This window comes from Nestor notabilis, unplaced genomic scaffold (genome assembly GCF_000696875.1).
Source record: "Nestor notabilis isolate BGI_N333 unplaced genomic scaffold, ASM69687v1 scaffold2283, whole genome shotgun sequence".
Taxonomy (NCBI): domain Eukaryota; kingdom Metazoa; phylum Chordata; class Aves; order Psittaciformes; family Psittacidae; genus Nestor; species Nestor notabilis.
Window position 1 is genome coordinate 12,245 of NW_009923087.1, and position 23,914 is coordinate 36,158.

The 23,914-nt window shown below is 41.3% G+C and overlaps 1 protein-coding gene across 1 annotated transcript in view; it reads right to left on the bottom strand.

The window, feature by feature from the left end:
• LOC104403705 (LIM and calponin homology domains-containing protein 1-like) overlaps window positions 1-23,914 on the bottom strand; it is a gene marked incomplete at its 3' end in the record, with an annotated part of 55,763 nt that overhangs the window by 11,865 nt on the left and 19,984 nt on the right. Inside the window, exon 4 of the mRNA XM_010011941.1 lies at window positions 22,858-22,927. Coding sequence (XP_010010243.1) covers window positions 22,858-22,927 — 70 coding nt within the window. The remainder of the gene's footprint in view (window positions 1-22,857; window positions 22,928-23,914) is intronic.

Here is a 23,914-nt window from a genome sequence, read left to right on the forward strand (position 1 = left end):
CCCGCAGCTGCCGACGGTGAGGCTGTGAACCCCAAACTCCACCCCCACTGCTGCGGAGCAGCCCCGACACCCCCCAGGAGGAAAGCAATCACCGTGTGTGGAACCGTCTGAGCCCTGAAGGCAAAAATCAGGCCCAGAGAATGAATGCAGACGTGATTCGGTTAAAACGGCATGAATAACGTTCGCTGTCCTGAGATGAAACTGCACGGCTCCAAAGGCAGGGCGGGCTGCAGGAGTCACTGGGAGAGAGGCCAAGCTTGCCAGCAGCACCACAGGCCAGAAAGCCCGACAAGCAGGACCTTTCACAGCTCAGCAGAGGAGGTGGCAAAGCAGCCAAGCATTTCCCTGCTTCTTTTTGGGCCATCCACAAGTAAAAGATGTGTCTCCCCAAACAACAGCCCCACTCCCTTTAAAAAAAAAGGCAAAAAACACCCTCAAAACCTTTGTGAAGAAAATGGGTCTGTCAGGAGTACACTGTAACTACACCAAACATATCAGAAACCACTCTAAGCAATCTCCAGGTAATACCTAAGACTGCCAGAAGATGCTCAGTACCAGACCCCCAGTATCCAGCTCAAAGTGCAAGATTCCTACCAAGGAGCTTAGATCCTGCTGCTTCCAACCAGGCTTACGAGGTTGGGAAATTGCAAGTGCCTACAGCAAGAAGATAGAGCACAACTTTGTTACCACTATTTTACACTACTTTGGTAGTATAAAAATTATCTTCCTTTGACAGTGTGACGGGAAAGCTGGTCAAAGGAAAGAATATATTCCATTCATCTTTTCAGAGACCTGCTCTTAGCATTTTTGGCATCCAGCAAAATCTTTTGCTATTAGTTCCAATCATGAGTTTCATATAAAACACAAGCACATCCAATCTACACTAATAAAATGAAAATAAGCAAAACCAAAAAAACCTTCAAAATCAAACCATGCACATTGATAGGGGGCAGGGTGCTCTAAAAAAACAAGCCCTAAATAAATGAACTGTTAAGCAAATCTAATTGTGAGTACACTTGTCCTCCAGATACCAAAAAGCATAATGTTTAAAATCAAAAGCCTGTAATGCTTTGAGCAAATCAGAACTATAGCAGCACTACACAGGAAATTGTCTTTGAATTTTCCTACATCCATCCTTCACCATCAGATTATTTGCCTTTTAAGATCTTTGCCCTGTAACAAATTTCAACCACATTTATAAGCTTCTTATACAACGCAGTGCATTACTGTCATTTGTATGATGGTTATAATTAAAATCCCCAAACAGGAACAGCCATGTTGTGTATAGTGAAAAGCAAATGCAAGGGGCTCACAATATAGAAGGGCATTGAAGGTCCTGGGAAGGTAGTGAAAATGTTATGCTGGGCACAGAATGGATGATGTGTCTTATTTCTGCAGTTTTTTAAATTGAGATTAAATTCCCTGTAGCATGGTATCACGTAAAAGGAGGAAAGAGACACTGCAGGAAGGGAGAAGCACAACAAACGAAAATAATGGGAGGGGACCATATGAAAGAACATGAGCAAGAGCAGCCTTCAACTCAACAGGCAAAAGCAAACCACGGGGGGTTGGGAGGGGTGCATACAGCACGAGCACGAGGCTGACCCTCTGACTTCACTAGTTAAGTAGGTCCTGATATTTCTCCTTGCTGCATCAGGTCATTATCCCTCAAGACACAAATAAAACATTTAAACAAATGGGGGCTCAGTCAACATCCTTGTCATTGAGGGGGAGAGCAATCAGGTTTGCCAAACCCAAGATACACCCTCAGTAAGATGGCTTTGTTTACAGCAATGAAGACAGAACATAGGCAGGCAGGAAAAAAAAGCCCAAAGCACTGGCTCTAATGCTAATGAAATCACAGCCAGATGTCAGCCAGATGTCAGATTTCACCCAATCTTGGAAACGGGGTGCCTGTTGATGCCATACTGTATGTAACAGCTATGCCATGGCCAAGGAAGAGGACATTTGCCTTCCATCCCTTCTCCACAGCTTTTTAGTCCCAGATGATAGCACTTGGCTTGTGAATGTTTGGGCCTGTTTCATGACTTCTTTCGTTACTCACTTTTCACATCCTTGATGAATAAAGCTCAACAAGTGCAGAGTTAAAACCAAACTCATGTACAGTGAATTGCAGGCAAACACTCCTAGAAGGTGCTGGGAATTCACCTTGGAAATCCAGCGTCTGGTGGTTAAACCAGAAGTTAAAAAAGACACCACCAAAAAAGCAAAGCATGGTTCATTCTGCTGTGATGGAAAGGACTGTTATTTGCCTCACTCTGCCTTGTTGGTTGGGCTATGAAGTGGGTCAGTACAAGACTTAACTGCAGAGTGGGTTGGGGCAAAAGCTATAGAAAAGACAAGATTGAAAGAAACATCACAGCAATAATGTTCTCACTGCAAGTGGAGCTCAGCACCTGCGGCATCTACCCCTTCTTAACCTGACAACAGTCCTGCTGTCTATCTGGAGGGATAAAAAGATCATGAAGACATATTTGACCTTTATTTGCATTATAAGTGCTGGAAGTATGACTGACCTAAACACAGATGTCAAGGAACCCTGAAACCACAGCTAGTGCTACAGTGCTTCCCTCAGGACATCCGTGTGGGGAAAATGGGCACCCTCTGTTCTGAGAGAATGTGTGGCTGCTGGCCCACTGCTGAGCTCTACAGCAAAATATAAAAAACAGGCAAGAAATTCACAAGTAAGGAGAACAGGCTGTTTCCTAAGTTTGGTTTATTTGTATGTGATTATCAGGACATGATAAAGCACTATGGAAAGCACACAGTCTGACTACAGATTTAGAAGATCTCAAATGCAGCAATCCCAAACAAACTGCTTAAAGTAAACAAAAAAATACATACACTTTAAAGCTGTAAGTCATAAGAAATACTACACCAAATACTGTGAAAACAATACCAGCCTGTAAGTCAGGGAGGCCCAAGCAACAGGACCACCAAAGAAACTAACTTGAGCATTAAGTATTGGCAAGTATGGTTTTTCACTAGACATACTGTTAAAGGTTATCACACCGCATACAAACAAAAACCTCAAGGAAATTCACAGAAGAATAAAGCTGAATTACCTCCTGAGTGATACACCCAAAAAGTACAGTCCCGGGGTAATCGAAAGGAACGCTACAAATAACTTAAGCTCCAACACAAATAAGCCCTTTAGGTGTTATGTGCAGCCATCAACTACAACCAAACACCGCTGAATAAACCTTTGCCTTTTCTGATTGCTGTCAAGGTAATTGTATGTTAAGCCACGGCACAACAGATGCTTTAAAAAACCTATTTATGTGTTCCTGCTAAGATACTGTTCTATGATGATAAAGAAGATTACCTATGCAAAGCAAATATATGTGTTAAAATATATTCGATGTTTCCTTAATATATTAGCAGGTCTAACAAAAGATACTGCCTTTTTTCACAGATCCTGCCTTCCTTTCTCTGCCTGCAGACCGCAGGCCTCATGAGATCCCTTTGATCACATTTGATACCTCAGGGCACTGTTACCCAATGCGTGCTTTCTATATTTTGACTTGACTGTAGAGAAAATAGCCTTGTTTTCCAGGAAGAGCAGCACTGACTATTCAAGGAACCCAGCTCCAGGGAGATGCAACTTGCCACAGGACCTTTGGGATGGAGGGGGTTAGAAAATGAGGAAAAATCCTGTGCATCATAAGCCTGATCACCTGAAAAGGTATGTCTGAGGATCATTAGTTACCTGATCAGCATAATCTATTATAAACTAGTAGAGGTAACTTAAAACATAAACAGTGTACCTGTGCTCACATTCAGAGATGACTATCTGGAAAAATACTTCTCAACCTGTGATGAAGTAAACATGACTTTACTTTCTTGCTCTTTTATGTGGTATGTTCTCTTTTGCTTGGTATATGAAGCAAATCTATCTTTCATTTAAAACCAAAAATAGTAACAGTTGGCCATTACCTGGACTTCTCTCAGCAAAGACAGCAATTCACTATGCAAGGATCAGGATACTACTATGCAGCTAGAGCCATTGGAGGGCCTCTGCATCCCAATGTCCAAGTACAGCTGCTGTAGGTGGGCCTCAAAAGATGCAAGAAAGCTGCCTGTGGGGGCCGGGGGCCTGGCAGTAGCTGTTAAAATTGGACCAAATCCCTGCTCCCTAAGGCAAACGGCAAAATAGTGAAACCGCCAAGGAGGACTCATTCCTGCTCAGTTCGTGACCTCTGCAAAAAAAGCAACAAATTCCATTTCTCTTTCAAATTAAACATCTACTCTTTATTGCCAAGGAATATGTTTTAATAATCTGTGGTGTTCAAGGTTTGATAAACATCAGAAATCTCTTTGCTGCTGTTACATGATACCTGACATACATTTTCCCCCCACTCATAGCTTTGCATTTTCATGCCAACATTACATAAAACACACTAGACTTCTATAATGTACATGCTGGGGTCTCCTTGCAAATACTTCTGAAAAGTAGCTGTTCAAGTCCAAGAACCACTATTTTTTTTAATTGGCTTTTTGTACTGAATGCAGTTCCAGCACGTTTCACTTAGAAAATCTACATTATTGTTTTTACTTCCATTAAAAAAAATAAATAGAAAGCTTTCATATTTAGATGCCTAGCATGATTTTGGTAGGAAAAGGAAGGGGAAGAAAACAAATAACTTTCAATTTGCTCCAAGTGCATTTCACAGACAACCAAAATATCTGTGCACAAAGATGCTAAGTAAATCAGTGCCCATTCTTAACTTCAACCATATACAGTGTAACTGCCTAAATTACTAAATACCACATCATTCAATCCATGTATCCGTTGTTTCTTTCTCAGATTTGAAAACATACATTTGGTGTCTAGATAGCATGGCCATAACTGTCAGTCATCTTGGAGCTTTTTAATGGTAAATATTCAAGGCAAGATGAGCTACCGAATAGTTTGGCAGTGACTTATTTTCCAGCCCTTTTCAACCATCAGGAAAGCATTCCCTTAGGTATAACTGAAGAACTGGCACAATTATTCAGGAAGCTATGGTAGTTGCAAACCTAGACAGACTATGCAGAACAGCCAACTTAAATTACTAATGTTCATTAAGCCTGTAGAGGTCATGTAAATATGCCTTTGAAGGGCCATTTGGAAAGCAGGATTCCTGGATTACATCTGGATGCCAGAGTCATTTGCAATTGGGAAGGCTAAGCTTTCAGAAGGAATAAAAAGTAGTATAATAATATACGCTATTTAAGAAGCAGAATTTCCTCAAATTAATGGGCATAAAATCAGTGATTAAAACAAGAGGAAAAGAAAGGAACTCTTCTTTAATTACAGTGTATTCCTATTGCAGAAGACAGCAAAGGATCTCTCCTCCTACAGGACAAATACTCCTGTTGTTCAGTTTTCTGTCAACACACTAGAGGCATACTTCTGCACCATCCTCTTTCCCCTAGGAATGCACAAAGCAACAAGGGTAGGGAGGTGAATACATGCATCACACCAAGTCTTCAGGAACAGGAGCTAAGGGGTGGAGATGGTAGAAATAGCTTGTGACATTTGTTGGTGAAGGGAGAAGAAAGGGGAAACAAATCAGCTATCCCTGGTAACTTCATTCCTAAAAATTCAGTTCATACCCTGTCCTCTGTTCTAACCAGACTTGATATCACCTTTTGTTTGTAGAGGAAAACCACCAACCATACTGATAATTGAGCTTACCTGGGTATAACCAGTGGCTCCTGCTCAGAACAGCCACAAATAAGGCTAGCAGAGATGTTCATGCACCCTCAAACAACAAGTTTCCAACTCCTCACCTACTACTTCTGAAAACCTTTGTGATTTAAAGCTACATTCTATAGATAGAAGTAAAGCTTAGCTGATGAGAGTGTATAAAGGAAAAAGGTAAATTTAAAAGTAAATATTTTTTCCTTTCCTTAACAGCGAGATGGGACTCAAGAGTTCATTTGATTGTTCAGAGAGAGGTAGACAGCAGAACCACTAGAGTCCAGCAAGATTATTAGGCCAGGCTCTATGGACTGTGAAAGCAGCTGTACTAGCTCCAGAGCCAACAAGAAGCCGCCAGCAATTTAGCTGATTTAAAGCACTGCAGAGCCCCAGTCCCCAGCCAGCTCAAGTCTCCAAGCCACTCCTGCAGGTGTGGATTTCTGGAGAATGCAAATGTTACACATGGCTACCCCAAATCAGCTCAAGGCCAGTGGGGCTTAATGGCTTTGACAAGCACCTCTGTTCTGCCTTTCCTAGCGACTGAGATTTATCAGACATTTACTCAGGACTGCCTTACTTGAATGGATGGACCCAGCTGAGGCTCAGCACTGTGCTGCAGCTAATCAGCCCTTAAATCTGGAGACTCTACTAAGAGCTACTTGGGGCTTACAAGGTCAACAGATGTAGCCCCGTCTAAATACAGGGGATACAGAGCTATGCAACCACCTTAGGTGTTGTGGTAACACTGCCCAAACTGCAGCACAGGGAGCCCAATCACCCAGGAGGTACCAGACCCCGGGCACTCATGTTCTTCGTACATGCATATGTACATGCCAGTTAGCCCAGAGCTGCACAGGGGCTTCAGCATGCTCCAAGCTCTGCATGTGTCTGCAGAGAGCCTGGAGAGTCAGCTAGCACATGAGCAGTGCCCACTTTCTGGGACTTTTTGGCTACCTGGAAATCCCTAAATGTGCTATTCTGCACTGTTAAGCTGATCTCATGCATTTGGGCCACTCGTTCCTGAATGGGAAAGGTGCTACTGTTGAGCAGTTCTGCAAGAGCTGTCCTGTGGCTGTGCCGAGCCAGGGTGATAGATGCTGCTGCCAAACCCAAGCAGACTGTTCAGTGAGTTGCCCACACCCACAACACAGAGGTTATCCAGGGTTTTCCATTCTCTGGCATATCCCAAACTCCACCTTCCATTATCCTGAATAGAGCAGTTGACTGTTTGTCCTCTTATTTACTTCCCATTCACTTCCTAACTTCAGACTGGTTCTTTTATTCCTCCAGCTTGTATTTTAAAGTTATAAAGGACAAGAGTATTTGTACACTTAAACAAAGAGAACAAATCATACTGGAAGCTGTGATGGAGAATACTGAGCACAGTCTTTGAAGTTCTTGGTCTGCAATTTGCTTACATAACAGTTTGTACACAGGCTTAACTGCTGGATTTCTAATATTGCTCATCAAATTTCAGCCAAACAAAATAGAATAAGCAAGGTGAACTATTCATGGGAAGATAAAGTATCTGCAAGAATTTTTTATGCAAGTATGAGAACACCAAGAACTCACAGTTCTTCAAAAATACGTAGAAGTCTGAAATTCAAGGAGTTTAATTTCTCTAAGATCATATTTTAGAAAGTAAATTTTAATCAGGATTGGGTGGCTCAAGAGATTGGGTAACAGTATTTAAAAAAGCAAGTGATTAATCTCTGATCAACCAGAGGGTAAGGACTAAAGAGCATTTAAGGTCTCAAACACCCCTGGGAACTAGCCAACTTAACCTAATACTATGGGTGCTGACTCTAGGCAGATTTTGCATTTTATGTTTTCTCACACACAGTCCTCATGCTTATATGTAGCCTACAAATTTCACTAGAACTACTCTGTTATCCTCCCCAAAATTCTGCATTTCAGTTATGCTATGAAGAACCAACAGCAATTAGATCCCAGGTTTGCTGATAACACTGTGCCAACAAACACCTTGTTTCTGTTTTCTTTCTGATTGCAGCTATGTGTTGTTTCTTAAATATAAAATTCTGAAGGCAGAGACTTTGTATGCCATATAGTGTCTAGCATAAAAGGGATAAAGGGGACCCATACCAGTAAGTTGATATTTACTGTGCAGGAAAACAGGTTTTGGTCACAGCCAACTGTATCATTCAAAGATCTGAGACACTCAGAAACTGAGGGCAGGTGTATCTGAAGATACAGCTCCTAAACTTCCTTCAAAATAATGATCATATTGGATTGGCTTTTGCTCTTTTGGTTGTTTTAGACAGAATGAAAGAACATGTAACAACTGGTGTGACATTGCTGAAGATAAAGTATCACCCATTCTAATACAATTCTGCTTATACCTTACTTAAATTTTTGTTTGACTTCAACACTTCTCTGAGAGGATGTAATTTCCTTGCTTCTTCCTTGTCTAAAATTCTAGTCCACTGACATATCAGATTCTACCCAGTCACTATTCAGCACTGTAAAAATAATATACAGGTGTGCATGCTAAGAAGGAAGATCAAACTAGCCTAACTGCTTCTCAAAAAAACCCAGAACAAAACAAACCCCAGCCTCCTATAACAAACTTTGTCACGTTTCTTTCTTACATAAGTCTTTTACTAAACACCGACTTTAGCAACAAATTTTACTTGATATTTTGGTGCACAGTTATTTATTTATTTACTTCTTTTTGCCTCTACATAGGCGTTTATAAAATCTCTTGACAGTGCTCTCCAGGGACCATCCATTTGATTTACCGATTTGCAACTGGTTTTGCCAATGATAGATGTGATTTCTGCATTTGTTCATCATTTTTTCATGAATCACAGAATGGTCAGGCTGGAGGCGACCTTAAAGCTCATCCAGTTGAACCCCCCTGCCATGGGCAGGGACACCTTCCACTAGACCAGGCTGCTCCAAGCCCCATCTGACCTGGACTTGAACACTGCCAGGGATGGGTTGTCCATAACTTCTCTGGGCAACTTGTGCCAGTGTCTCACCACCCTCACAGTAAAGAATTTCTTCCTAATGTCCAATCTAAATCAGCCTTCTTTCAGTTTAAAGCCACTACCCATTGTTCTTGTAAAAATTGTATTACTCTAAGTCCTTGTAAAAAGTCCAATTTCCAGTACATAGTATCAAGCCTATAGGGGTTTTGGTTTGGGGTTTTTTTGAGTGTTCTTTCTGTTTGGTCAGTTGTGTTTTAATTTGCTTGTATTTTCTTTAAAAATCAACAGCACAGCAAAACAGCTTGTCTGTGTCTGATGCATGTGGACTCTCAGGACATTTCAAGTTATGCTTTTCATGCAGTTGTTATGGTTTAAGAAGCACCTTCTGTCTGACCTCTTTAGGGGTAACAGGAGAAACTTAACGAAAGAAAACATCCGAGTATTGTACAAAAATAAAGAGGTTTTTCTGTTTCTGCGTATGTCAAGTAAAAGCTGTATAAATCATTTTTCTAGATCAGAAGTTGAGAAATTTTATTAGCTTCTGCTACCGACTTGTGGAGGCAGTTTCTGGCACAATTTTCATAACTTGTTTACAGTATCACCTCAATGATACCCAGAACTCCTTGTTATCTCCACAAATTCCTGACATGTATTAATTGCACTGAAAATTGCCCTGGATTACTTGAAACCTCAAATAACTGAACCTATTCACCATCATCACTTTTAAGTAACACAGGACATACTGTATAGTGGTGCTAATACTTTGCGGCTGAACCCTATAACTCCAGAAATTAGAATATAAATGTCACTTTTTATCTAGCAGGTCTGTCAGCTTTGGTCTGAAAACCAGGCTCAAAAATCAGAGAGCCTTTATAGCATGGCCCTACTCAATGTGTGGGGCAGGAGGAGACAGGAAGGACAGAAAGGTTAAAAACAAGTATCACTGACCGGCACTGCTGATCCACGCACTGCTGGCCAAGGAAACAGAGCTGCTTCACAGTTCAGCCCTCCCTAGTTGCCAAAATGACCTTGGATCCTTCCCATAGTTAACCAAAGACTAGCTGATGCCTGCACAGTAAGTTTGTGTCCAACTGACACTTGAGCTTTATGGTTGTGGCTACTGGGCTTCATCTCCTCACGTCCATCACCAGGCAATCAGGCCTGCAGCTTCTCCCTGAAGGCACTCAGCAAGCAACTTCACAGGAACCCCTACAACTGCATTATCGGGGCCTGAATGCAAAGATCAGGATGCAAAACCCTACTGGAAACTCACATGTTCAGCCAGCAGCAGGCATTAGCTCTAAGATCTCTAATGCTGTTGCTAGGCAGAAGTGGTAAAGTTAGGATTGGTTTTGGAAAAAACAGCAAACCTCTTTCCAGCCAAAGCAGAAATGGTATTCAAAGGACAACAGCAACAAGGCAGCTTTCGTTAAGTGAAGGTATTAGAAATATCCATGAGTGCTTGGTAACACCCATGGGATTTGTTGGTTATGCAGCCAAGATACACAGCACCCAATGAACCCAACAGTTATAAAAGGCAAGAAGCAAGAGCACCAGCAGCCCAGGCTATCAGTTTTAAGGCCTGAAGTTTGTTGCCCCACAACAGGTGCAAGGGTGAGATTCACATCTGGCACTCGGTCCAACGTGCCTCCCAACACACCAATACAACTTTGCAACACACTAAGTCAAGTAACATCTCTCTAGCTGCTGCAGTAAAAGGAAACCAAATAATACCGACACCATGACTAAAAAGGAAAAGAAAAGGGAAAGGGAGAAAAGCATAATGTTTACCGTCAGCCTTATGGGGAAACAAAAGCTTGATCCAAAATCGTGTTTGAGAAGTACTACAATTCAAAGAGAAAAGCCAAGGTGATGAAGAGAATGCAGAATGGACTGAAAAAAGCCAAGTTGAACTCAGTACATACTTGGATGCATGCACACATTTAGCAAGTTCAATACTGTCCCCTTATAGGAAAGCCTGAAAAGAAAACTCCCTTTCACACATCACACAGTAATAAATCAGTGCACACTATAGCCCCAAACAGAAACAGACATTCACCATCTAAATAACAGTGCTTCCCACATGAAGATAAGGAGGCAGAAGCAAACAGAGATGTAGTAATAATGAAGACTCTAACAGAATGATACCGCCTGAAATAGCTGAGGATTGCCTCTGTACTGCAATATTAATTTTCTAGACCGTTAGTTATATTGCATGGCCAGAAATGAACGTGTTATTCTCTTACTAAGCTGTGGGACAGATTTCCACATAGTATCACAAGGCTATTCAGCTTTCGAAAGGTTAACAGTTAATGGCTGTGATGTGCCTCAGTCAGATAGTTCAGCCTACCACCATATTTTTGCAAAAGCAATTAACTAAGCTGCTTCCTCTGCAGCATTAATTTTAACAGGTTTACAATAGTATCATTAGACCTCTGGACATTTAAGAGGAAGCACATTACAATTGAAAAGTACCATGCCAAGCAGGAAGCAAGTGGCTTTAATCCAGGAGCACTGAGGAATGCAGAAGGCAAGGAGAATTCAGTGGCAGATAATTCAGCCTCTATGAACTCTTGACCACAGCACCAGACTGCAGAATTTTACTGGGCTCTTAAACCAAAGAAATAACTGCCCACGGATCTTTAAGGCACTAGTTTTCCACTAGCTTGCTTTTTCGCTTGTTTGCTTTAAGACAGGGAAACAACTGCAATGTGATCTTTGGGAGCAAGACACGTTCCATCATCTGCATTCAGCACGTAGGCTCCTGTTAGTGACATGCACATCATCTGACAGAAATCCACTTACACTGCCCGGAAAGGTTTTCAGCATAGAAACAGTACGAACAGTTGGTAGCAGACGTAAACTGCAACAGACTTCACCGAGTTGATTCACAGCCAGGAAGAGGATTAAAGACAGCATTCTTCTGCCACCATCTTCAGCACAAGGGCTGAGGTCATAACAGACTGTTGCTAGCTCATGCTTGCCCCCTTTTCACAAGAGAAGAAGGCAAAGGAAGCTTAAGCCTCCCTGGCCCATTTTCAGGTGGCAGATCTGTTGGTCTGACCCTACTGTGGAAACTTTTGTTCCTGCTAACATCACAGGGACTGTTCAGATTAAGTACTATTGGAAGGTACCCCCCCCTTTCACATCTCCAGTGCTACTGTTAGCCAGTTATCAACATTCTCTAGATCATATCACATGGATTTTATGTGCAGCAGCACCTGCCTCTCAGATGCTGTGAGAATGCAGGGTAGCAGCAAATAACGGCAAATATTCTTACTCTGGTTAACCCCATTTACACTGAACTTAGCTCTCACTCTCTCAAATAAATACTGGCATCTGGCTGTTCCCTGCAGCAGAGGATACATGTCACTGACAAAGACAGTTGAGGATCAGAGATTGTATTTATAGCACAGACCTACAGACTCCAACCTGTGAGAGGCTTTCCAGAATTAGAGAGTGAGAGTACTACTAAGTATAGTTTTAAACACAGACAACCTTTAAGCTGAGCATTTCAGGATGAAACTTTCCCGGGTTCCAGTGGCCTTCAATTCTGGCCAATAACTTAAGGATTGCGTCTAAGTTTAAACTCCCCAACTGCAGTTTCAAAACTGCTTATCAGAAACTGACCAAATAACATCTTCCTGAACTTGGTGAGCCTCTTCCTTCCCTCCTGCCTGCACTCCTGCTTATGCAGCTACAAGCTGCAAGATGAGGGAGAAAGGTATTTTTCAGCCTGATCAGCTGTCTACTCTAGCTAATAACTGTATGACCGCTCATGCTGACATAATAGAATGATCTACCAGCATCCGCAACTTCTCTGGGCAACCTGTTCCAGTGCCTTACCACTCTCATAGTGCAGAATTTCTTCCTAATATCTAATCTAAATCTACCCTCTTGCAGTTTAAAGCTGCTCCCCCTTGTCCTATTGCTACATGTCCTTGTAAAAAGTCCCTCTCCAGACTTCTTGTAGGCCCCCTTTAGGTACCAGAAGGCTGCTATAAGGCCTTCCTAGGGCCTTCTCTTCTCCAGGCTGAACAACCCCGATTTTCTCAGTCTGTTTTCATAGGAGAAGTTCTCCGGCCTCTGATCATCTTCATGGCCCTTCTCTGGACTTGCTCTAACAAGCCCACATCCTTCTTGTGTTGGGGGCCCCAGACCTGAATGCTGTGTTCCAGGTGGGGTCTCATGAGAGCAGAGTAGAGGGGAACAGTCAACTCCCTTGACCTGCTGGCCACACTCCTTTTGATGCAGCCCAGAATATGGTTGGTTTCTGGGCTGCAACTGCACATGCTGAGGCATGTTGAGCTTCTCATCAACCAACACCCCCAGATCTTTGTCCGCAGGGCTGCTTTGAACCCAGCCTCTCCCCAGCCTGTATCTGTGTTTGGGATTACCCCAACCTGGATGCAGGACCTTGCACTTGGCTTGGTTAAACTTCGCAAGGTTGGCATCGGCCCACCTCTCAAGCGTGTCCAGGTCCCTCTGGATGGCATCCCTTCCCTCCAGCGTATCAATCAAGCCACACAGCTTGGTGTCATCAGCAAACTTGCTGAGGGCGCCTCAATCCCACTGTCCCTGTCACCAACAAAGATGTTGAACAAGATCAGTCCCAAAACCAGCCCCTGAGGGACACCACTAGTTACTGGTCTCCACTTGGACAATGAGTTTTTGACCGCAAATCCTTGAGTGTGACCATCCAGCCAATTCCTTATCCACCTAAATAAGGTGAAGCACTTGCTGGTGGCTAAGCACTAAGTGGCTGCAGCACTTGCTGGTGAAGACTGAGGCAAAAACTTCATTATGTACCTCAGCCTTTTCCATGTCCTCTGTAATCAGGTCTCCCGTTTCCTTCTGAAGAAGGCCCACATTTTCCCTAGTTTTGTCACCAACGTACCTATACAAGCTTTTCTTGTTACCCTTGGTGTCCCTGGCCAGATTTAATCCTATCAAGGCTTCAGCTTTCCTAATCTGATCCCTGGCTGCTTGGATAATTTCTCTGAATTCCTCCAAGACTACCTGTCCTTGCTTTCACCCTCTATACACTTCCTTTTTGTGTTGGAGTTTGTCCAAGAGCTCCTTGTTCATCTACACAGGCCTTCTGGCTTTTTGACCTAACTTCTTCTCCTAAGATTGAAAAAAGTGACCCCTGAATATTAATCACCTTTCTTGGGCTCCTCTTTTCTCCAGACTTTATCTCAAGCAGATCCCTGAAGAGGTCAAAGTCTGCTCTCCTCAAGACCAGGGTAGCGAGCTGGAGATGGATGTTATCATCAACACATTCCAGGAACCTCCTGGATTGCTTATGCTTTGCTGGGTTGTCCCTCCAACAGATACAGGGGTGGTTGAAGTCCCCCACGAAAACCAGGGCTTGTGAACATGAGGCAGCTCCTATCTGTCTATAGAGGGCTTCATCCACTTGGTCTTCCTGGTCAGGCAGCCTGTAGCAGACCCCCACTACAATGTCACCTGTCTCTGGCCCCCCTTTAATCCTGACCCATAAGTGTTCAGTCTGCTCCTCTTCCATGCTGAGGCAGAGTTTAATGAGCTCCAGCTGGTCACTGACGTAGAAGGTGACACCGCCTCCTCATCTCCCCTCCCTGTCCTTCAATGAGCCTGTATCCTTCCATTCCAACACTCCAGTCAGAGGAAGCCATTCCACCACATCTCCACAATGCCAGTAAGAGCATAGCTCTGGAGACATGTGCATGTCTTTAACTTCTCTTGTTTATTCCCCATGCTATGTACATTTGCATAGAAGCCTTTAGAAGGTGTAGGAAAGTCAAATTCAGAGCAGCTGAAAGCAACCATAGCCTCTTTAAGTTTTTCTTAAGGACAAGCTGACACTTGTTTTAGCCTCAAGGCATGGATAGCTGAAGTTCTGCTTATTTTAGAAGTGCTGGCCTAAACACATGCAGCACACTTTTTATAACCTCATTGCTTGCAACACTCATTTTATAACCTCAGCGCTTCTTTTTATAACCTCATTGGAAAACTAATCGATTTTGCAACATAAGTTACCCATAGATTGCAGGTGCCTGGGTACAACTCCAACAGTGACCACATTCAGGTGACACAGTTGCAGACTCAGGGCAACCAATTCCTCCACTGAAAAGTTCAGAAGATGGCACACGCCTGCAGAACACATGGTATTTGCCCAACTATCAAGAGAAGTCAAAAGCCTCAACAGTGGGGTTTGTCCTGAGAGTTCAAGTCATTCTGCTCAGGAGGCCCTTCATTTCTAAGACAATAGCTGAAGAAAGGCACTGGATTCTTCATTTAGTGTAACCCTAAGCTACATAGTGAATGGCATTTTATTTCATAGAATCATAGAATAGTTAGGGTTGGAAAGGACCTTAAGATCATCTAGTTGCAACCTCCCTGCCATGAGCAGGGACACCACACGCTAAACTATGTTGCCCAAGGCTCTGTCCAATCTGGCCTTGAACACCACCAGAGTTGGAGCAGCTTACTTGGGCAACCTATTCCAGTGCCTCACCACCCTCACTGTAAAGAACTTCTTCCTTATATCTAATCTAAACTTCCCCTGTTTAAGTTTAAACCCATTACCCCTTGTCCTACCACTACAGTCCCTAACAAAGAGTCCCTCCCCAGTATCCTTGTAGGCCCCCTTCAGATACTGGAAGGTTGCTCTGAGGTCTCCAGGTAGTCTTCTCTTCTCTAGGCTGAACAGCCCCAACTTTCTCAGCCTGTCTTCATAAGGGAGGTGCTCCAGCTAAACTATTATTTTTTTCTGATACTTGCAGATACTTAGAGATTACTCTTAAAAGGTAATTGGCATTTCTGAAACACTCACTCAACCAGAGTCAGTAAACCAATGTGACACAAGTCATGGTTCAAGTTGCAGAGGACACTTTAGGATCTGAAATCAAATCTAAAACTTAATCCAGTGGGCAATGTGCATTTTTCATGGGTAAAAAGCAAACTCCTCCTGGAAGCCAGCAGCCCTGCCCAACCAGAGGAAAGACTGGTCATTTATAGTAAAGGTTAACGCCATGATAAATGCAAGTTAACATTTCAGCTGCTTAGCATTAGGGCTTCAGCAGCAGCAATGTCTTTCTTTTTGCCATTTTCAAATGTTATCCCTGGAATCTTTCACTTTATTAAACCTCCCATGTCCATAAAAAAAAAGGGTAAACAATTATTACATAAGTCTTTATTTATATAGTTTTATAAACAACATCTTTGTGAAGTCACTTGACAGCCCCAAAACAGGTATACTTTAAATAAGCACTTCTTCTAAAACGTGATAGTTGGCTTTCCCTTCTCAAGCCTGGGCAATAAAACAGTGTCTGTGTAAAACAAAAAAAACTCAAAGAGGAGATCCTCTGCAGTGACCATCCTCTCTTGATTTTAACACAGAAAAGATTCCCTTTACCTCTGGATTTGCATATTAAGATTTTAAATTATTCAATGTGAATAAAGCCATGTTTCAAGACTCAAGTTGGGAGAGCAGATTAAAACCAGACTGTGAACGACACAGGAGTGTTATTTATTATTTGTATTAACATACTGTCTAGGAGTTCTGGCCACGGAGCAGGATTCATGGGGTGAGGTGTTAGACAAAGAGCGACTAGCAGATGATCCTCGCCACAAAGAGCTTACACATATTATTAGCATTTGGCCAAACCAAGTCATGACATTTTCAGGAGCAGATCTCAGCAGGCTCAGGGCACAGCTTAAACTGACTGTGAAACTGCTGCACTTTTGAATTCTAACCAGTCTAGTTTGGGAACAGGTCTCAACAACATGACAATGTTCACATCTGTCCACAGCAGCTATGGTTCACACCTGTCCTTCAAGTGTGTCCTGCAAACCTTTACCCATCTTGGCTGGTGTCATCTGACTCAACAAGGAAACTGTTCAGGGCGCTCTGGATGCTAAATGAGACTTCAGCTTTCAACAAGGAACAAATTCCTGGAGACTGGCAGAAAGGGACAGTATCCTTAGTATGATGAGTAGTGGTCCCAGCCAACAAACAGCTTAGCTTGAGTGCACTGTTTGCCCTACAGCCAAAGAAGAACCAAGAAGAAGAAGGAGCTTTAAGGCCAACACTGAAGATGGTCTGCAGAAGCCCTGGCTGAGCGCTAGATGCAGCCAAGGGTACATGAAGCACACAGAAACCTGTGAGGGGTCAAAACCAGCCAATTCAGAAGCAAACAGGTGTCACTCCAAGTTTCACCTTCAGCCATCTTAAACACAACACTCCAGCTGGTAACTGAGGAAGCTACTATTCATGGATGTTAAGGACAGCTCGCGAGTCAGAGTGGGATGCTGAACATGACCACTATGAGCTGGGTGAATTCACTTCTCAGAGGGTGTGCTTTATAGCTAAATGTAGCTCATACCATCAAAAGCAAATAAACAAGGTGGGATCATTTACCTCCTTTTGGTTTGTTTTTGTTTGGTTGGTATTTTTCATTGATAGGTCATATGTTTTTTTATTAATTTCCTGTTAACCCAGCCTCTCTTACATCCATACATCAGGTTAGAGGTCAGACTTTGAAGCCTGGGCAACACAGGCTGAACCCCAGTGCAGCATGTCTCCAGCACACAGACTTACTGTCAGATCAATGATTAGTTTCCAACATCAAAAGTTTGAGAATTTTGGCGCCAAACCCAACACCAGAGCAAGCACATCCATTTCCACCAATTAAATACTAAATGAGACGTCAGCATTGTATTTTGCATTAGACTCACTAGTTTTCCCTCTAAACGGGAGGAAAGCAATGCTTTCTGGACTGCACTTGCACAGTTAATTAGAAGCAATAAAAACCTTCAATTCCAGCTGAATGTCAATGTAAAGTTTCAGGTTTTATTAGTTTTCATCTCATTTTTCCTCACCAATGCTGCTTTCTCTATGCTTCCTGCCAAACTTGAACTGATGGCTGTTTTGCTCTTCAGTGATGAATTAACTACAGCATCACTGTAGATTGTTCTGCACAGACTCTGTTTGCAAACAGCCTGGTCAAGAAACACCTGTTAGTTTACTTCATGAATTAGAAATGTTTGTGAGCATAGCATGCAGCTAAATTCATTAAACAGGAATTTTATAAGGTAGCTCTGTCCAGCTCAGGTGACACCAGAAAAAATAGGCAAGAAAATCTAAACAAAAAATGAAATTGAAGGCAAAGTCTAGAAAGCTTGTGGGGTAAAAAAACCCAAACAGAAGCATATATGGACTCAATGATATCAACCATTTTCTTATAAGGATATTATTGTTTTAGTGAAGGGATTCAATATATATTACAGTATGTGATGAGTCAAAGTACACGTTGCTGTTCTGAATGACTGGCCAGACCCTAAGTATCACATTAGTTCAATATTCATACATCAGAACTGAAGGCATGCACAGGAGGTGTAGAGAAGCCAATAACCACTCAGCAAGGAAGATCCACAGAACCATGGCAGAATGGTTTGCACAGCATTTTGCTGTGATGTTGACACTTTGCTTTCCATCAGCATTCACAAAAATGCTTTTGGGATGTGAGTGCCAAGAACTTACTGGTTTTGGACAGTTAGGAGATTTTGCTTTCATTTACTCAACATGTGCCACAACTTACACAAGACTTTTTTACAGATACAATTGTGCTGGCAAATGAATTTGTCCAGCTGCAACAAGTACAAAATAATGAAACAGAAATTATCATATTATGAATCTAGATATTACAATAGGAGCAGGCTTTTTCAAGAAAGAACTACAAAGAATTAAGGGAGAGTGAGAAATAAAATGGAATAATGCTAAGATAATTTTTTAAGAAAAAAAAAGTAACAACTGATGTATGAGTGGAAAGAATGATAAAAATAATGCACATCAGTCAAATTTCCATGTATTTCTCTATCCTCTCTAATTATTTTCTGTGAAATACACTACAGTATATTTGGGTCTTGTAATCTTATTTTCAGGTTCACATCTGCATGAAGAAAAAAGATCTCCTTCGCTGAACCTAATTGAAAGCACAAGTTCTGAAAGCTAATATGACGCTGAAATTTCTTTGGGATATCACATTATCAAAAAAAAATACTTGAATTTATGCAACAGTACAGCATACAAGAAAATTAGCAGCAGCAGCAGACAGGTAGCTATTCTTAATAAGGTCCATAGCAAGTTCCCAGGGAACACTTTGCCAAGAGAAACTTCCTAGGAAATAATCACAGAAAAAAACGTGCCTTGTTTTCAAAGGAAGAAACTTTTTTAAACAGCACACTACAGTTCTGTTCATCATGGTGCAACAACCATGCAACCAGGTGACTTTTGCGGAGCTATTTTTTTCCACTGCTAAATCATACCAATGTCACAAAGTTGAGGACCGTACACACACTGAAAACTGAATGCCACAGTCAAGAGATTTTTATTCAGTAGTGCTGAAACATGAGACAAGATCCAAACTAAAGTTCAGGCCTCCAACTTTGTCTTGACTACTTCCTACTATTATATGTGAGATTCTTTCACACAGCCTCTGAAGCAAGTGTCTGAGCTCCTGTGGGGATTGTTCAAGGAACTGAAGTAATGCTATAAACTCTCCTAAACCCTGTCAAACAAAAGATAAGGCAGAACCTTTTATTTTCTCACAGAGTGACATTATTCAGGGACAGGAAACAAAAACTAGAACATTTTTTTAATGAGGAAAAAAGATAGTCAACATACAGTGGTTAGCGTTATAGAGCAAATCTTATCTATGATGATGCTGGAAATCTTCTATTTCTATAGAATTATATATACCATAAGGCATAGTTGTACAAAAACGTAATTAATAGGAACCTCCTCCATTAGTTCTGCCCACTATGAACGTCATACAAAATGAAAGAAACCAATAGCAACTCACTGAAAAAAAATCACTTCTACATTAATTATATTCCTTGTACTCTAACAATCCAACGTTGTAAAACTTCTGCAGTTTCAGACAGTCTTTTAAATTAGCAACTCAGTCAAAATAGTTTTCCAGCCTTGCACAATTAAATACATGAAATGACACTTCTGAAAAGCTGACAATCTTAAAACAAAGATGTTCAGTATCAGTTTCTCACATGAGAAAACTTCTTCTGGCAACCCAGCTCTTTCATCAAAGCCTGTTACTCCTACCTAGGTTTAATATGTTCTTTGGGTGTTTTGTGAATTTGCTTTTTGGTGGGAGCATTAGCTTTCTGGATTAATGAATACTGAACAGGAATGAGAAAGCATTTAATCAAGTTTAATACTCACTGTAAGTCTGAATACCAAACCATCAGTCCTACGTTTTATTTCATTAAAGCAATGTATCATTTCTCCTGTGATAACAGTATCAGTCGGCACTTCTGGAGATCAAAGCAAATCAGAAACAAGCCTGCCAAGCTGAACATATGTAATTCTATATGTAATGCTGCATACAATCCACATGCTGACTTAGACTTGCAACTAGACAAAGATCATCTTTGTGCATTTATATGGCCTGTGCTTAGTACATTGGTTTGCAGATCCTCCAATCCTTACTTTAACACTACAAGACTAAAACCAGTAAGTTTTGCTTACATGATTGGTGTTCTGGTATACAGGTGGTCTGTAAATAAACCGTTCCCTCTTAAACCACATGAGGGAGTCACTGATAAGAATTTCAGAATAACTGGAGATTCATTTAGCTTTAAACACCAGAAGAAGTTTGCAGAATTCAGTCTGTCAACACTAGACCAGTTATACATAATACTTCACAGCACTGTTATGAGAAGTCACTCAAATGTGAAATATGGGCAAAAATTTTTACACCTGAAAACACTCAGCTAAACATCTCAGCATGTCTCCAATACAGGCTTCAAGTTCACCATTACTTTCCTTCAATAAAGCATACTTCTTCAATTGTCCTTACAATAACAAAGTAGAAAAGTAGAGTATCATCTGGAGAATTACATTCAAGTAGACATTTTCTGGAGCTAGATAATGTATGACTGTTTGTGTCTCTGGAGGTTTAAGATAAAACAAAAGGCACTTTGAGTACTTCACTATTACTCATAAGTTTTAGCTCCAACTCTGTAAAAAAGAAAACCTACCTATTGTCTCTGCTAGTGAACTAAATACTTATTCTATCAGCGAATAAATAAATAAATAAATAAATTCTGTTAGAGTTATTACGTTATACTTTTTAGGCATAAGCAGTATCCGGGAGTTCAAAAGTATGTATCTCACACAAGGCAGAAAAGGTACTGAAGCTTTCAAAGTATTTCTACGTCTACTAGAGGAAATCACACTCGCTGGGGTGAAATAACTGGAAAGAAGTAACTATATACTATGTCAAGCCAACCAAGGCTAAGATAATAAAGAAAGACTGGCAATGAATAAAGCAATGCTCCTCATATGTGGTCAACTAACCAGGAGGTGTAAATGCTGCTGGACTACAGCATCAATATTTTAATATTTTTTTGTTTTAGACACACAGGTATGGTACAGGTAAGAGGAAAAAAGAAAGATACACACTGCACTCAAACATACTGCTGATGTATGTACTTTAAAATAGTTCACCATAAATACACATAACAGACTAGAACATTTGATTATTTAAATTCATGTGCAATCCTTAAAACAGCCACTCACCACTGTAGATAAAAAATGGCAACAAAAGTCAGCAGGTATGGAACTAGACACCTTCGAAAGCAAGGGGACATTTGCATGGCTTGCTTTGCTTGGAGCCATTTATTCACAGACCAGTAAAAACACCCATTGGTAATGTCAAGAAGCCAGAAGTACCAGTGAACTTTTGTATTTAGCAAAGTAATTACTAAAGCTAAGTAGAGTACACAAGTATAGAGGTAAAAAAATCACTGTCCAACACAAAAAAAAGATCTACTGTGTTATTAACAGACTGAAAACTGGTTGGGTTGGTTTTTGGGTTTTTTTGTAATGCTTTGAAAATATACATCTTGCAAGAGATTTATCTTAAGGAATGAGAAAACTGCAAACACATCACGACTTCTTCTATGTCCTTCCTACTACAACCACGTTACCTTTGGGATTTTACATATGAATAGGAAAAAAACCAATGTAATTGAATATCATCCTCTTAAAACAGTCATAACAAAAATTGAGTCTTTCCTGAAAGGGAGCCAAGGAAAAGAAAACTGCACTACTAGTATCTTTTGCAGCTGTTTATGTCAAATATTCATTTCAAATAGGACTGCGTAGGAATAAAACTATATGGGTTTTAGAGGCAAAACAAAGGCACACAAAGAAACTTCAGAGTAAGGATGGTGGGGATCACAACTTAAATCCTAATACTAGGCAGTATTCATGCAGAATTATGCCTGTCAATCCACAGGTTTGAATAGCCTCAAAGGCTACGTAATAACATTACAGAACCAACTAAAAAATGAATGTAACAAGGTTTCTAATACAGTGAAATATTTTAATGTGGTTCATATAAAGCAACAATAACCTCAGCTATCAGCAAGTAATACACTCTGAATATTACACAGGAAGGAGCCATGTATGTGGGTGTATCAGTAGTCCAAACTGAGGATGACCGCCTACCACATCCTCAAGGGTCCTTCTATTTCCAGTCACATCACAAGGGAAAATCAATACAGCCATATTTCTATGTGGCTAATCCTGTTAGACCAAATGCCCGTTGACACCCCCACCTTCTTCCCAACTGCAGGCACAGGACTGTGCCACCCCTTGAGGTGACCTCCTGAGCACCCGGCGCCACTGAGAGCCCACGGGCTGTCAGCACGTCCTCTGTGGTCTTCCTTGCTTATAACAGATTTTAGCCAACTTTTACTCTGCCCTTAAAGTCAACACGAAACAGTTCCCTAGACAGTCCTGCAATGAATGTTATCTGCAGACTGTGGTATTTTGGGGAAAGAGAAAATGAGACAAAATATACAAGAAGTTTTCTTTCAAAAAAACCCACCTTTTTGTGGTGATGGCTTCTAACACACTTTCCAGTCTTTCTAAAGCTATCACCACAACTGGGAGATGACATATAACCAAGAAAACCTCTGAAAATATACTCTGTCTCTGGAACACTGACCTCTTCTGAAAAAAAAGCCTGGTAAGTTTTAAGGTGACTACACAGAGATTTCAGAGGGACTGTCTGAGTTTAGTAGGTTCGAATAATTCAAATTACAAAAATAATTGTCATCTGAATTACACAGTCAATAAAATCAAGGTGCAAAAGCAGCACTGAAAGATTTTTCATTTGATATACTTACCAAACCTGCAATAGGGGTCGGCAGTCTATTGATCTTTTTTACCAGTCCCGGCTTTATTGCATTCAGCAACCTGTTACAAGAAAGGAGTATTTATGAGTGGCAAGTCACAAAATCCAAATTATCAAACACTTATCCCAGCATGTAAGGATTTCAATGTGGCTGGAAAGGAAGAGCTTCCCCTTTCTCCCCTCCTGAAAACACATGTGTGTACCCAAAGTTCTATCACTGAAAGAAGAAAGATTAGGAGGAAAAATACCCATAGCACAGAGCCTCAGCAATATTTATTTGATATCCTAAATTGTTCTAAATCACATCAGTCATGACAGGCTCTGGGTGAATTATCACATCAGTCTGACTCCATTGCCTAGAGGCAGGTCATGCCTGTAAAGGCTCCAGAGCAGAAACCCCGAAGGCATCTGAGTATCACCATAGCTTGTAGCCTGGGGAGGACAGTCTGGCAGTTTCTGCACTGCAGGAAAGTGAGAAAAGACATGCATTTTATAGGTGGGTTGTCTGTTTTTCTGCATCTGTACTTGAAATTAAATGCCAACCTTGCATATGTTGTTGAGAACAGAGGTCTCCATAAAATATAAATGTAAGAACACAAGTAAGAAGGGAGCCCAAAACCCCACCTCATCACGAAAAACATCATTAGGCCGGTAATACCACAGTTGAACACTTTTCAGTGTCCAAAGGATAGCAACCCCCCTGAACAAAGTTCCCCACCATCTATGAACACGCTATGAGAAGTGCTGACATTGCTTGTTGTTAGAATATTCCAAAAATTACTAAGCCCCTAAAAGGAGGAAATTTCAATTATAAAATCCTGTTGCAACAGACACTGTTTCTTTACCACCCTTCCCCCAACAGAAAACCCTTTTAGCCAAAGGAAAATTCAACCAGTCCCATCCATTGGGAAGGAAGTCTTTAGGTCAAGACTCTCACTTCAAATTCAAGACCTTTGAAGAGAAACAAAGATGTCTATGATAATTTAAAACTCTTTAAAAACAAGAATAGCCACTATGGAAGAGAGTAATCTCTCTTTGTGCTGACACTG